The following is a 14893-nucleotide window of genomic DNA, read 5'->3' as shown; positions in this document are numbered from 1 at the left end:
TCTAACATATATTTGCAACTTATCATTTCAGTCTGGAAAAGTTCCAAACAAAATGAAAATAGCTAAAGTTGTGCCGCTGTATAAAACTGGGGATAGACACCACTTCACAAATTACAGGCCGGTTTCTTTACTACCACAATTCTCCAAAATCCTAGAAAACCTGTTTAATAAACGATTAGACAAATTCTTAGATAAATATAAATTACTCTCTGACAGTCAATATGGATTCAGATCAAAAAGATCAACATCTCTGGCATTAATCGAATCAATTGAGGAGATTACGAATGCTATAGATCAGAAACAGTATGCAGCTGGACTATTTCTGGATCTCAAGAAAGCATTCGATACAATCAATCATGACATATTAATTAATAAACTAGAACGGTACGGGATCAGGGGGGTTGTACTGCACTGGGTGAAAAATTATTTAAGTGACAGGAAACAATTTGTGAAGCTGGGTGTCCATTCCTCATCATGCTTGGACATTGCTTGTGGTGTTCCACAAGGCTCTGAACTGGGTCCAAAATTATTTATTATTTATATAAATGATATTTGTAAGGCATCTGATATATTAAAATTAGTATTATTTGCAGATGACACAAATATTTTTTGTTCTGGGGGGAATCTAAAGGAACTGCTGGATACAGTTACTTCAGAAATGTGCAAAATTAAAAAATGGTTTAACAGGAACAAACTATCTCTAAATCTAAGTGAAACTAAAATAATCTTATTTGGGAATTCCCTTAGAAATGCACAAGTGCAGGTTCATACAGATGGTGTGGAAATTGAAAGAGTACTTGAACATAAGTTTCTTGGTGTGATTATAGATGATAAATTAAACTGGAAGTCTCATATAAATCATATACATAACAAAATTTCAAGAAGTGTTTCAATCTTGTGTCAAGTAAAACACATTCTGGACCACAAATCACTCCACATTTTCTATGGTTCCCTGATTGCACCGTATTTGCATTACTGTGCAGAGGTTTGGGGCAATACCTACAAATGTTCGCTATCATCAATCTTTATATTACAAAAAAGGGCCATAAGGATAATCCATAAAACTGGTTACAGAGATCATACAAATCCACTATTCTTAAAATCAAAAATTCTAAAATTCACAGATCTGGTTCATTTTCTCACTGTACAAATTATGTATAAAGCAATAAATAACCTGCTTCCTGACAATATTCTAAAACTGTTTTCTAAAAGGAACGGGATACAATATGAGGGGGAATTAAATTTAAAACATCCTTGTATCCGCACAACATTAAAAAGTTTTTGCATCTCTGTGTGTGGAGTGAAGCTGTGGAACAGACTAAGTAAAGATATGAAGCAATGTCCGAGCATGGTGCAGTTTAAAAAGCGGTTTAAGGATATGGTTTTTACAGGGTACAGGGAGGAGGTAGAGATTTGATAGGGTGTTCTTGTCCAATATTTTCATGTGTGTGCGGGTGCACGGGTATGTTGGTATGAGTATATATATCTGTAGGTTGTGTATCCTTTGAGGTGTTACTGGGGTTATTGAAAATGTGTATATGTGTGTATGTGTATATACGTAGGTATGGATAGATAGAAACAGATATATATATATATATATATATATATATATATATATATATATATATATATATATATATATATATATATATATATATATATATATATATATATACAATTAATAAATAAATTAAAAATATATATATATACACATAACATATAATGTAATTGCAAGGAGGTATTTCTGTAGTCTATTGATTACTAGATAGTGGAAAAGGGGTGGGATTAAATAAGCTTATGCTTCTTCCTGCTCCTTTTTGAACATGAAAGTTATTTGTAGTTGTGGTTGCTCGTTTTCCTTTTGTTTTGCTTTATTTATTTGTCTCTTTGAATTCTATGTTGTTGTACTTTTTTAACATGTTCAAAATAAAGATTCAATCAATCAATCAATCAATCAATCAATCAATCAATCAATCAATCAATCAATTTGCTCCACATGATACGTTAAATTTCTCTGTGCTCTAAATGTCTGTAGTATATTCATATTAATGTATTTGTATATTGTTATTTCACTTCCACTTCATGGACCGTACCAGAGAAAACAGGAGACCCTCGTTTATTAAAAAGATGTTATATAATTATTTTTAGAGTGACTATAATCAATGAAGGCATTATTCTTTGTTCTGTTAAATGATTAATGCTGGATCAAACTAAAGGGTTTTCCAGTAAATCAAACTTAAATCAAAGTATTTTCTTCTTTCTTTATTCCAGGATATCACTAATAATCTCATGGCAAAATTGCAGTTTTCTGCAAAGTACCAGACTTTATGTTGGACTGACCTGATGAGGGCAGTATTACGCCTTTGATACCTCCAGCCTACCGTAAGTGCAATAAAAGAAGAATAGCGGCAATGGCGCCCAATTTAAGTGACTGAGTTGACCCGAGTTAAGTTTGAAGACGTTGGTTTGGCGGTATCGGTTGCTGTTGCAATAATGTCTTCAGTTCAGCATCTGAGAGATTTTATCAAGGAGAGGTTAACTACTGCTGCAGAAGAAATCTTCTCAGAGTTTGAAAAAACGATCGTCCGGTATGAGGAGGAGATCCGTCAGCTAAGACTGCTGAATATCAGACCCGGGATAAAGTCACACAATACAGGTGTGTAAATTTGTGGAGATGTAGGATTGGGGGATCATCGTGTGATTCACGTGGGAATGATCTAAATGCATTGATCTAAATTAGTAATACACCACAGTAAAGTGTATGCAGTTATATCTGTGCAGCTTTGAGAAGGTTACTTTTAAAACGTTTTCCACTACAGATTACAAATTAATGGCCCAAATGTAGTTTGTAACGTATTTCGTTAAGTTACTCAATGTGAATAATGTATTCTGAATACTTTGGTCCGGATTATTTGATATATTTTCATGCTTTTTACAACTACATGAATGTAATATTGCCGTGTGAATTATTGCTATAACTGAAGGCTACTAGCCACCTGTTACGTCCCTCTGCAGCCCCTAATCTCCTCAGTATGTTCAGCTGGTGCTAATTGGCCCCACCTAGTCAGGTGTTGATAAAAACATACCTGAGGCAGGCTTTCAGGAAGCTCACTAGTCTTTGCCTTGGTGGCCATTTTAGCCAACCTGCTATGCCATTTTAAGATAAAACCTCTTCTCACTAAAACTCTGGTATTCATCTCCTTTTTATGTTGTGGCTTTTGAGCCGGGTCGTAACGCTGCAAACAATCATGTGCAGTGTTGCCAACTCCTCAGTAAGGAAAATCGCTATTGGCTGTCCTAAAAGTCGCTAGAAGTCGCTAAATGACGTCATCACCTAATTTGCATAATTGGTCACGCTAATATAATTGTAACCTATGTTGTTGGAGAGAGAAATAACATCGTGGAAGAGACATAAAGTGAGTAAAAAACGTCCTAAATGCATTTAGAATTTATTTAGAACTACAAATTAAATTTCTTTTAGCAATTATTGTTTTTTAATGTCACAATTCAACCCTGCTCCTTTACCCGGCTTGGACCGCAAAAGTGACCCGAAATAGGCACTCTGGTGGAGTTACTTTGTGTTTGTGTGTGTTTATAAGTAGTTTTAAACCTTGTGATCCACAAAACAGCATAAGAGTAAAAGATTAAAAGAAGAACTGACTGCGTTACAGCACCCGCTGCTTGTTGAGAGTAAAAGCTATACGCGCTTTCACGTCTTTTTTTAGCGACTTTTTATAGAAAAAAAGTCGCTAGGGGGTCTGAAAACTCGCTAAATATAGCGACAAAGTCGCTAAGTTGGCAACACTGATCATGTGCAGACAAATCATCGTACCTGTTGTTTCTGCGCATGCGCACAATACGAAGTTAAGTTGCGAGCCGTCTTACCTTTATGAATATTAGCTAGAAAAATACTCTGATAAAATTCAGTGCCAAACCATCCTGCCTTTGTGAATGTGACCTACAAGCATGCTTTAACAGCTAAATTAAGTGGCAAATCGTCTTACCTTTGTTTATCTGAGCTAGAAGCATACTTCACTACCTAAAATTCAGTGGCGAACCATCCTACCTTTATTAATAAGAGTTAGAAACATACTCTGATGGGCAAAGTTAAGTGGCAAACCGTCATACCTACTTAAATTTGTGCTGGAATTACTCTGTGACAACAGAAATGTGCATAAACTACTTACGGTAGGACGTTTTGCCAAAGTAGGATGGTTTGTCAGAACACCATAATGTCATATAGAAAAATTTTTTCCACCAACCACACTCACCCATATTTTGTTTTTGAACTCCATTGCAGTTATTTCACACATTAAACCTTTGATAAAAAATAATTAAACTGCATTAAATTACAGGTAGCAGTAAAACTATTAACTCTTATATGCTACGTCCACACCAACATGGGTATTTTTGTAAACACAGATTTTTCTATGCCTTTGGTCCTTTTGTCCACACGTAAACGGCGTTTCGAATCACCGAAAAGGTTGGAGAAAACTCAGTTTTGCAGGCGAAGCCAAATGCAAGATATGCTTCATCATATTTTCTAGTTTTTGGCTTTGAAGGAAGTTGGTTTGGAAACATATTCGGCGATGCTTCAACCTCTGCTTTGCGTTTGTGTGGGAGCCCCGTCAAAAAAACCTGTCCATTATTCTAGCAGTGTCCAAGCATTCTTCTTCTTTTCTTTTTTTTTTTTTTTTTTTTTTTTTAAACATTCATACCGCGCCCACCTGCAATGGCTCTGCGCCCCCCACTTTGGGAACCCCTGTAGTAGGCTAACATTACAGCTGTGCACTGTGACGAAATATATCCAATGATCAAATTAAAACCTCTATCGTTTCAAATGATACGCTATTATTTGTTTTGTGGTGTCGCAAAATACATTTACAGCAATATTTTTGTCATTGGTTTCATCTTCACTGGCTATCAATAAAGATGAGGCAGAACCTGGTAGCTCCAAACAGAAGGACCAGTCAAAACAAATTGAGGATGTTATTCCTAAACCAGGGGCTCCCCCTGTAGCATGGACATGGTTTGGTTATGAAAAATCTGACACGGATCAGAAAACTCTGCTATGCAAATTATGCCGCAAAGCGGTCCCCACCACGGACTCAAACACGACATTTCTGTTCGACCACCTACAGAAGAATCATTTGAAAGGTTGTGGAGAGAGTTTATAGATGAGAAGCAAAAAAAGAGCCGTCAGGTGCTCAAATAAACCTTAGACTCAAATGTAAGAACAGGCTTTTCCCCACAACACGCCATATAATAAATACTCAGAAAGAAAATGGCGGCCGTTAAAACTTATATCTAAAAATATATAGTTTAATGCATTGGTCAAAAAACAAAGACTTCCAGTCTGCCGTCTTAAAGTACTTTAAGCTTTCATGATCATATTCAAATCATGCTACTGTTCGTTCGGTTGTTTGTTTATTCACATTGTGTGATGATCACTGGCACTCACATCTAAAAATTAGACCCCAGACGTCTGTACGGTTATCAACATCACCCAATGAACACATGACTGAGTGAATGTTTCTGTGGCAACATCTGCAAGAATGTAAGAAGCCGTGAAAGGATAAACTTGATTCTCAATAGGTGACCCCTTTCATCCTTCTTGATCTTTCTTATCATCACATTAGTCACTATTTTCTTGTGTCCCTTTGTTGAACATGAAGGTCTGGATGATCAGCAGGTCTGTGACCAGGAAAGGGGCTCCAGTCTCAACCAGGAGGACCCAGAGCCTCCACAGACTAAAGAGGAACAGGAGGAAACCTGCAGCAGTGAGGAAGGAGAGCAGCTTGAACTGAAGCAGGAGGATGAAGGCATTCATGTCTGGACCGGAGAACAGCTGGATTTCTTGTGTAAACTTGGATTACGGCTGACCAAAATAGGTATGTGAATCTGTAATATACAGATTTCATAATACCGAAGTGAATATGACTCATATCAAAAGGCCAGGTGATGATGTCACAAAGACACGTGGCGTGCATTACTGCCTGGGATACTACCTCACTGAAGACATGTTTTCTGTTAGCACAGTAAAATAAAAACTGGATTTCAAATCTTCTGTTTGTTTAATAAAAAACAAAAAATTCCACCAGATTTAAGTCATGTTGGCCCAGAACTGTACGCAGAATGTAGAAAAATGTTGAGACGATGAAAACTGGGGATTATTGGCCACAAGGATCAAGTTGGAGAAGCGAGCTGTACGCCTCATAAATGATGACTTTCTGCATGTAAACAGAATTCTTCGCTGTTCACTGCATGAGAGAGAATATTTAAATATCGCTCACATATCTGAGAGACCTGCTCACAGTGTAACTTTTTTCTTATGTGTTGTGTCCGTCAAGACCTCCCACAGCAACATGATTGTAAGGAAAATGAGGATCTGGATGACCCGCAGGTCTGTAGCCAGGAGAGGAACTCCAGTCTGGACCAGCAGGACAAAGATCCTCCACAGATTAAAGAGGAACAAGAGGAAATCTCCATCAATCAGGAAGAAGAGCAGCTTGCACTGAAGCAGGAAACCAAAAGCGGCATCGTCTGGACCGGGCAGCAGCTGGGCATCATGTGGAACCCTGAAGTAAAGTTGCACAGAATAGGTATGCAAAACCTTAATAGATAGATTCAGTTTTGTATTAAGAAATCTAACTCATGTTGGGTCCTAATGAGACCTCAGAGATATGTTATAGAGACACATGACGAATCTAAGGACGAACTGCAACAAGGAAACTGACGTAATATTCTAAAAGCCAAAATTTCTAGCCCTCCCAGTGTCGCCCCTGTCAGGACTGTCCTATGTTGTAAATAAATAAGTTGAGTACAAGAGAGAGAAGACACCCTGCAATGAGTTGAAACATGGTTATTTATTCCTGCATATACATTTTTGTCATTCATATTGTCACTTTGTTTGTCCCTCACGAATTGCAGTCATCACTCCTTCGCCACATTTTTCAAGTGACCTATATTTGACATCGGCATATTTAAAAAAACAAAACCTTAAATTATGTTTTTGTGTGCCATCTCAATATTTTCAGTAGCCCCCATATGGCCACCCATATGAACAAAATTCTAGAGACACCCCTATACATTATGACTGAGTACATCCACTGGACCTTTTGTGGATAACATAATTATCCCCATTAGGACTGAACAATCAATTTAAAATATTGATTTGAAACTAAGCTTTTAACAAACCACACAACACTATGATAGGTGTGTCCTTGTGCCATGTTTTTCTTTCTTCTTCTGTCCCTTTGGATTCCAGTACACGGCCTGTGTAGTGATGTTATTGGTGGACTTCCTGATTGCGTGGCCAATCCAGCACCACTTTCTTTCAGAACTGGTAATGCTATTGGTTCCTGGTTTGTTCTTGACTACATTTTTTTTTTTTAATCTTCTCTGGCCACTGGATACAGAGGATTTGTTGCAAGCAGATGTTGATGAATGTCTATAACATACAGAGCGCTGTCTTTGTCCTGCTCCATGTTTATGAACTATAGAGAAGTATAGGTTTGACCCTGATTTTAAAAATGCTCCGCTTGGTGGAATTTCTGACCTCTTGAGTTTCAAACATCTTTTTAAATTATGTTGTTTCTTTTTTTTCTTTCTTTTTTTTTTTTAACCATAATATAAACTAACAAGTGGCCACCAGTAAATAAAACATACAAACAGACTTTAAGAGAATGCTAACTGCCCTAACAGTACTGACCTTATGAAAGCATACGAGAGAAGAAAATTAAGAAGCTTCAGCTTTGTCACTGATTCCTGGACATTTGTCTCCAGAATCTGCTGATACTGAGTGGAATCCATGTGTCCCTCAACTTTGACAAGATTCCCAGTCCCTGCACTGGCCACACAGCCCCACAGCATGATGGAACCACCACCATATTTTACTGTAGGTAGCAGGGTTTTTTTTGGAATGCTGTGTTCTTTTTCCTCCATGCATAACGCCCCTTGTTCTGCCCAAATAACTCAATTTTAGTTTCATCAGTCAACAGCACCTTATTCCAGAATGAAGCTTGCTTGTCCAAATGTGCTTTAGCAAACCTCAAGCGGCTCTGTTTGTGCTGTGGGCGGAGCAAAGGCTTCCTCTGCGTCACTCTCACATACAGCATCTCCTTGTGTAAAGTGCGCCGGATGGTTGAACGATGCACAGTGACTCCATCTGCTGCAAGATGATGTTGTAGGTCTTTGGTGCTGGTCTGTAGGTTGACTCTGACTCTTCTCACCATTTGTCGCTTCTGTCTATCTGAGATTTTTTTTCTTGGTCTGCCACTTCGAGCCTTAACTTGAACTGACCCTGTGGTCTTCCATTTTCTCAATATGTTCCTAACTGTGGAAACAGACAGCCTAAATCTCTGAGACAGCTTTCTGTATTCTTCCCCTAAACCATGATGGTGAACAGTCTTTGTCTTCAGGTCATTTGAGAGTTGTTTTGGGACTCCCATGTTGCTACTTTTCAGAGGAAATTAAAAGAGGAGGGACACTTACAATTGACCCCCTTAAATACTCTTTCTCATTATTGGATTCACCTGTGTATGTAGGTCAGGGGTGAAGCGAGATCGATCAACTGTAGACCAGACAACAAACGACGGAGGCCCAGAAAAGTACAATCAAACGATGAGTTTATTGACAACGGAGAACAACCATCAGCATATGGCTTATTTGCTCTGACAAAAATACACTGAGTTCTGGTTTTATAGCATAGAGGATCACACCCCGCATACACGCCAATACAGGTCAAAATACATTATGTCCAGTCATTGTTTACAGACAAGGGTACATCTTGTACATCTCTAATAACTATAAACAGACATAACTTCTCTCTTTGATAACACCTTCCTTTTAAGGTAATAACTTCAAGCTTCAGGGCCTCTAAGGGCTAATAATGGACCCTCGTCCTCAATCACTAAGTAGACTAAATTGGCGCAGGTCTCAAATAAGAAGCAGAAGACACTTGGGCCTTCGCTCAGGCCTGCTACTAGATTTATGTGTATTGTAAGCATGCATGCAATTAACCTGCTATGTTCTCATCTTCCCTCAACATGTATCACCTGGACACTCTCACCAGTGAAGCTTAAAACCCTCTTGGATAGAACATCAACTCTAAACAAGCACAGTTATGCATTGTGTATAGAATGAACTCAACCTGTGAATAGAATGAATGTGATGACAAACATATTCAATGCAATATGAACCCTGTAAACAATATTACTGATAAAATAATACTGTAGAACATGTTATTAATGCATTTATCATAAGGCAGAGTATATGGCAGCAATAAAAGAATCTCTAAATCCCAACAGGGGTCACTGAGCTTACCAAGCCAATTTGGGTTCCAATAATTAGTTGTAAAGGTTTTGGAATCAATAAAATGACAACAGTGCCCAAATTTATGCACCTGCCTGATTTTGTTTAAACAATTATTGCACACTTTCTGTAAATCCACTAAACTTCATTTCACTTAAATATCACTGTGTGTGTCTCCTATATGATATATTTAACTGGCATTTTTTATTGTACCAAACAACGATTTATACAGGAAAAGAATGACTATTAACAAGGTTGCCCAAACTTTTGTATCCCACTGTGATCCCAACAACAGTGTCCTGAAGGGGCTTTATACTGCAAGGTAGGGCTGCCACGATTTGTCGACTAGTCATGATTACGTTGACTATCAAAATCGTCGACAACTAATTTAATAGTCAACCTTCGTTTGAAGCTTTGTAAGATCCCAAAAGTTGCAGGAATAAGTAGTAGGATTTAAGAGTGTAATAACGGACTGAAACGGAAGATGGCAGCACTGCATGTACAAGGATGCCAGTTGCCATTAAACCCCGAAGAAGAAGCAGTTTCCGGTATCGTAGCTGTGTCCAAAGTCAGGGGCAGCATCCTTCGGAGGCTGCATTTGTAGGCCGATTACGTTGCAGCGACTTGATGAAGGCTGTCCAAATTCGAAGACTCCTCCAAATGCGGCCGACAAATGTGTCCTTCATTTCCAGGTTTGAAGGATGGGTCGGGTGTATCCTTCGCTGCCCAACCTATCCCAAGTTTCATAGCGCGGCCCAGCCAATTCCAGTTTCCAACAATGACGGCAGCTACTTAGTTTTACTATTACCTTTATTACTCTTTCTAAAGCTCAATAAGGATAAAACTGAAATCCTCCTTATTGGCACCAAATCCAACCTTTTGAAGGCAAACCACTTCTCACTCACTATCGATAACTCCACGGTTTTCCCTTCTCCTCAAGTTAAAAGCTTTGGTGCCATCCTAGACAGTTCACTTTCCTATAAATCTCACATCAATAATCTCACCCGTTCTGCCTATTTCCATCTACGCAACATTAACAGATTTCGTCCTTCTCTTTTCACCCGGTCTACATCCATTCTTGCCCAGTCTTGTTCCCTCCCGCATTGACTACTGCAACTCTCTCTTGCATGGTCTCCCCCAAAAATCCCTCCATACGATTCAACTGGTTCAGAACTCTGCTGCTCGCATTATCACCAGAACTCTCTCCTACCAGCACATCACCCCTGTTCTTCAGGTACTTCACTGGCTCCCAGTGAAATTCCGGATAATCTACAAGCTTCTTCTGCTCACCTTCAAGGCCATTCATAACCTCGTACCTCCTTACCTTTCTGACCTGTTAAGCACTACCTTTTCTGTCCGCTCACTTCAATGTTCTTCTTCTATCCAGCTTTCTGTGCCTTCCTTCCGCCTCACCACGATGGGAAGCAGAGCTTTTTAAAGAGAGAGTGTCCATTTTTCGAAACCAAACCGGCAGCTTTTTCCACAGAAGAGGGACCTGAAAGCTGAAGGCTCTACCTCCCATTCTCCCCAACTTTCAGGCAATGAATGGTTAATCTAAAGAATAAATAAATAAATTCTGCAGTGAGTGTCCTGTAAAGTTTTTGACTAATTTAAAATAAGCTTTTAAATGTTTTGTGCACTTTGATAACAAAATTTAAGAGATACCACTTTGTGCTTTTGTTTGATTATATATTGTCTTTATTTTCTCATCGTAGATGGTCTGTTTATATTATTTGTAGAATTTGTAAATGAGCAACCAAAATGGTTTTCACTGAAGCAGTAAAACGGATTCTCCCCACAACATTCCTTCATAGGTATATCTAAGCAATATGCTTACCATGTGGAGGCCTGCTAATGGTTAAGCTTACCTTGTAATTTCTCAAATGTATGTTTTTTTTGATCTGTTCCTTCAGATTTTCCACAACATGACTGTAAGGACGAGGATGGGCTCACAAATCAGCAGGTCTGTAACCAGGAGAAGAACTCCAGTCTACACCAGAAGGATCCTTCACAGATTAAAGAGGAACAGGAGGAACTCCGTACCACTCAAGAGGAAAAACCGCTTGTTCTAAAGCAGGAGACTGCAACTTTTCCTGCTCGTGAAGCAAGTAACCACAGTGAACCAGAACCAAGCAGTGACCAGCTCCTTTCTCACAACTCTCCTGTCACAGATCAGGATGAAATCAAGGATGGTAACTCACACAGAAATGAGTCGGAGCAAATCGTATCAGGCCTGACAGTTCAAAATTGCAAGACAGCACATTTATGTAGCACCTGTGGCAAAAGATTCACTCAGAGGGGTCAGTTGAAGAGTCACATGCGAATTCACACAGGTGAGAAGCCACATTGCTGTAGTACTTGTGGGAAAGGATTTCATGTAAAATCAATTTTGAAAACACACATGCAAGTTCACACAGGTGAGAAGCCACATTCTTGTAGCACCTGTGGGAAAAGATTTACTCAGAGGGGTCATTTGAAGAGTCACATGCGAATTCACACAGGTGAGAAACCACATTCTTGTAGCACCTGTGGGAAAAGATTTACTCAGAAGAGTCAGTTGAAGAGTCACATGCGAATTCACACAGGTGAGAAGCCACATTCTTGTAGCGCCTGTGGGAAAAGATTTAGTTTGAAACAAATTTTGAATAGGCACATGCGAATTCACACAGGTGAGAAGCCACATTCTTGTAGCGCCTGTGGCAAAAGATTCACTCAGAAGGGTCAGTTGAAGAGTCACATGCGAATTCACACAGGTGAGAAGCCACATTCTTGTAGCGCCTGTGGGAAAAGATTTCATGTAAAATCAAATTTGAAAACACACATGCGAATTCACACAGGTGAGAAGCCACATTCTTGTAGCACCTGTGGGAAAAGATTTAGTTTGAAACAAATTTTGAATAGGCACATGCGAATTCACACAGGTGAGAAACCACATTTTTGTAGCGCCTGTGGCAAAGGATTCACTCAGAAGAGTCAGTTGAAGAGTCACATGCGAATTCACACAGGTGAGAAGCCACATTCTTGTAGCACCTGTGGGAAAAGATTTCATGTAAAATCAAATTTGAAAACACACATGCAAATTCACACAGGTGAGAAGCCACATTCGTGTAGCACCTGTGGGAAAAGTTTTACTCACAATGGTCTGTTGAATAGACACATGCGAATTCACACAGGTGAGAGGCCACATTCTTGTAGCACCTGTGGGAAAAGATTTAGTGTGAAACAAATTTTGAATAGGCACATGCGAATTCACACAGGTGAGAAGCCACATTCTTGTAGCGCCTGTGGGAAAAGATTTACTCAGAGGGGTCATTTGAAGAGTCACATGCGAATTCACACAGGTGAGAAGCCACATTCTTGTAGCGCCTGTGGGAAAAGATTTAGTTTGAAACAAATTTTGAATAGGCACATGCGAATTCACACAGGTGAGAACCACATTGTTGCAGCACCTGTGTGAAACATTTTAGTTCTCCAGTACAGTTGAAAATGCAATTAGGAAAACATGCTACATGCTAAGTTTCATTCTTAGAAAATGGTGATGGTAGGACACAAACAGTGTTTGGATCATTGAAAACTGAAAATTTCAAAAGATATTTTTAGTGTCTTGATGTAAAAAGAACTATTTCTCCAAAACACACTTGGTAATATCTGTTGAAAAAACAACTACGCGTGTGAGGTAGCCTTTATTGAAATCTTTTTTTTTTTTTTTTGTCTGAAGTTCACAGTTTGAAGGTGTTTAAAGCAGAAGACAGTTGACTAACTTTGCACTGTTTGCTAACTTGTACACTGCCAGAACTCCTGTTGGGATTTTCTTTGTTTTTATAATGAAATTTATACACTGGATTGACATTAATGGGAAGTGTTTTCTAGATGGAAAGGGAATATTTTAGGGAATGACAATGTTGACAAGTTGATCCATGTTCTCGTATTGTTTGTGACCCATATTTTTAGGTTATTTATATTTATAACATAACTTACACTACTTTTATGTGAACACCTGGAGATACCCAGCTGTTGTTTTGAGATATAATAATATGGACAAATGTGTAATTTTAACAGTGTTGTTCCATTTTGACAGGAAATAAATCCAGTTTAAGATTGTACATTATTCATTTTAAAGATAAAATATGGATGATTATATAATAAAGGAGGAGGAGCTGGTGACTCATCTCCCATAAAGGAGAGATGAGTCAGAAGTGCCCCGGGAGTCTTCATCTTTATTTGTCTTTGTTGGCTTTTGGCCTCCATGTGCTTATGGCGAACACCCTAGAGAGCTTTGCTTTCTTTTAAGTTGTTTTTAATCTTGTATGTTCAATAAAACTGTTGGCATCAAATTTTACATCATCTCCTGTAGATTTTGTGTTTTGGTTTAAATTGTGTTCCAAAAGCCTGAATCAACATCTTTCCGGCCTGAAGAAATTCTGCAAAGCCTTTCAGATATGCGACTCCACAATCCTGCTGCTCTTTGAAAAACTAACAGTGCTTCCAAACGAGCTGTTAAACAGGGCTTTGTGTGATCTGCCTTTTAATGAAGCAACTGTTCAGGAAGATTCAACACATTCAAGGGGCTTAATCGTACTAATTTCCTTGATTCTCGTCCTCACTTTCCAGGTCCTCAAAAAGTGGGGCACATAATAGCAAACACTGAACACACACCTCCCCTGTCTGCTAAGAGCATGTCTTCCTTTTTTTTTATACCACCATCAGTGACGTGAAAAAAGTTTATTCAAACAAATCTGCAGTGGTATTTTCAGATTAAGTTAGCCAATTAAACATTACAGTGGACTTAATTAATGCGGTCTACAATTCCTTAGGAGGTACCCAACATGAATTGAAACTAGCATGCATTTTAATTAAATAACACACCTCTCCCTCTGGGAGCTTCAGTAACACCAATTTGTATCAAAATCTTTATTAACCTCTTAGGACCTGGTGTCCACATCACATTTTTGGGTGTCTAGACCAAAATACAAAATTTTGCTCTTCAAAGGCCTGATATCCACTTACAAGGACTGTTCTATCGAAAGGCCCAGGATCCTCCAGCAGCTTCTAGGCCTAGGATCCTCCAGCAGGCACCAACAACTAAGCAGCGTTTTTGGTGAGTTGAAATTAACTACTACTTCAGAAATGGGGCTTAAGAGAACACCAACAGCTGAGGAAATTGAGGACATTAAAAAGTCATTGGACTTTTTAACTGAAGAAACATCAGCTATCAAGCTACAACAGAAATATATCCTGGACATTGTCAAGGAGATAAGGTCGCTTCACAATCAGAATGCAGAGAAGGAGAAATGGATTGTCTATCTGGAGAGCAGGGTCACGGACCTGGAGCAATACACGAGAATAAACAGTGTTGGGACTAACGCGTCATTAAGTAACGCGTTACAGTAACTACGTTATTGTGGTAACGAGCACGGTAACTAGTTATTATGCCAAAACCAGGAACGCGTTACTCGTTACTGGGATTTAGATAGGCTCGTTGCTCGTTACTTCGTGTGGTGCTATCGCGGAGCTTCCGCAGATTCAATAACATTAGCAAGTGGTGGAAGCCAGCAGGTGGATGAAGGAAAAGGGAGGCAAG

The 14893-nt window shown here is 38.9% G+C and overlaps 1 protein-coding gene across 6 annotated transcripts; it reads left to right on the top strand.

Annotated features, from left to right (window-relative positions):
* The first annotated feature begins 2397 nt into the window (after positions 1 to 2397).
* On the top strand, positions 2398 to 13638 carry LOC120434255 (zinc finger protein 665-like). 6 transcript variants are annotated; one of them, XM_039602017.1, is made up of 6 exons: positions 2398 to 2656; positions 5676 to 5891; positions 6351 to 6602; positions 10700 to 10893; positions 11052 to 11126; positions 11226 to 11307. In XM_039602017.1, the coding sequence occupies exons 1-4, from the start codon at positions 2494 to 2496 to the stop codon at positions 10816 to 10818; spliced, it is 750 nt and encodes a 249-aa protein (XP_039457951.1). In that variant the 5' UTR covers positions 2398 to 2493; the 3' UTR covers positions 10819 to 10893; positions 11052 to 11126; positions 11226 to 11307. The 6 variants fall into 6 exon arrangements, with proteins under 6 accessions (XP_039457951.1, XP_039457950.1, XP_039457948.1 ...); XM_039602016.1 differs by having other exon boundaries at positions 11028 to 11126; XM_039602014.1 differs by lacking the exons at positions 10700 to 10893; positions 11052 to 11126 and adding an exon at positions 11898 to 13638 and having other exon boundaries at positions 11226 to 11813.
* Positions 13639 to 14893: the final 1255 nt, after the last annotated feature.

Source organism: Oreochromis aureus, linkage group 18 (genome assembly GCF_013358895.1).
Source record: "Oreochromis aureus strain Israel breed Guangdong linkage group 18, ZZ_aureus, whole genome shotgun sequence".
In the NCBI taxonomy this organism is placed as follows: domain Eukaryota; kingdom Metazoa; phylum Chordata; class Actinopteri; order Cichliformes; family Cichlidae; genus Oreochromis; species Oreochromis aureus.
The sequence above is the reverse complement of the archived record's forward strand: the minus strand, read 5'-3'. Positions and strand labels throughout refer to the sequence as shown.

Bases quoted from the DNA above. Each gene is read 5' to 3' on its own strand.
- LOC120434255 (XM_039602013.1), top strand. From the start codon at position 2,494: ATGTCTTCAGTTCAGCATCTGAGAGATTTTATCAAGGAGAGGTTAACT. The intron at 5,892-6,350 runs GTATGTGAATCT...GTGTCCGTCAAG, and splicing joins ATTACGGCTGACCAAAATAG to ACCTCCCACAGCAACATGAT. The intron at 6,603-11,225 runs GTATGCAAAACC...CTGTTCCTTCAG, and splicing joins AGTAAAGTTGCACAGAATAG to ATTTTCCACAACATGACTGT.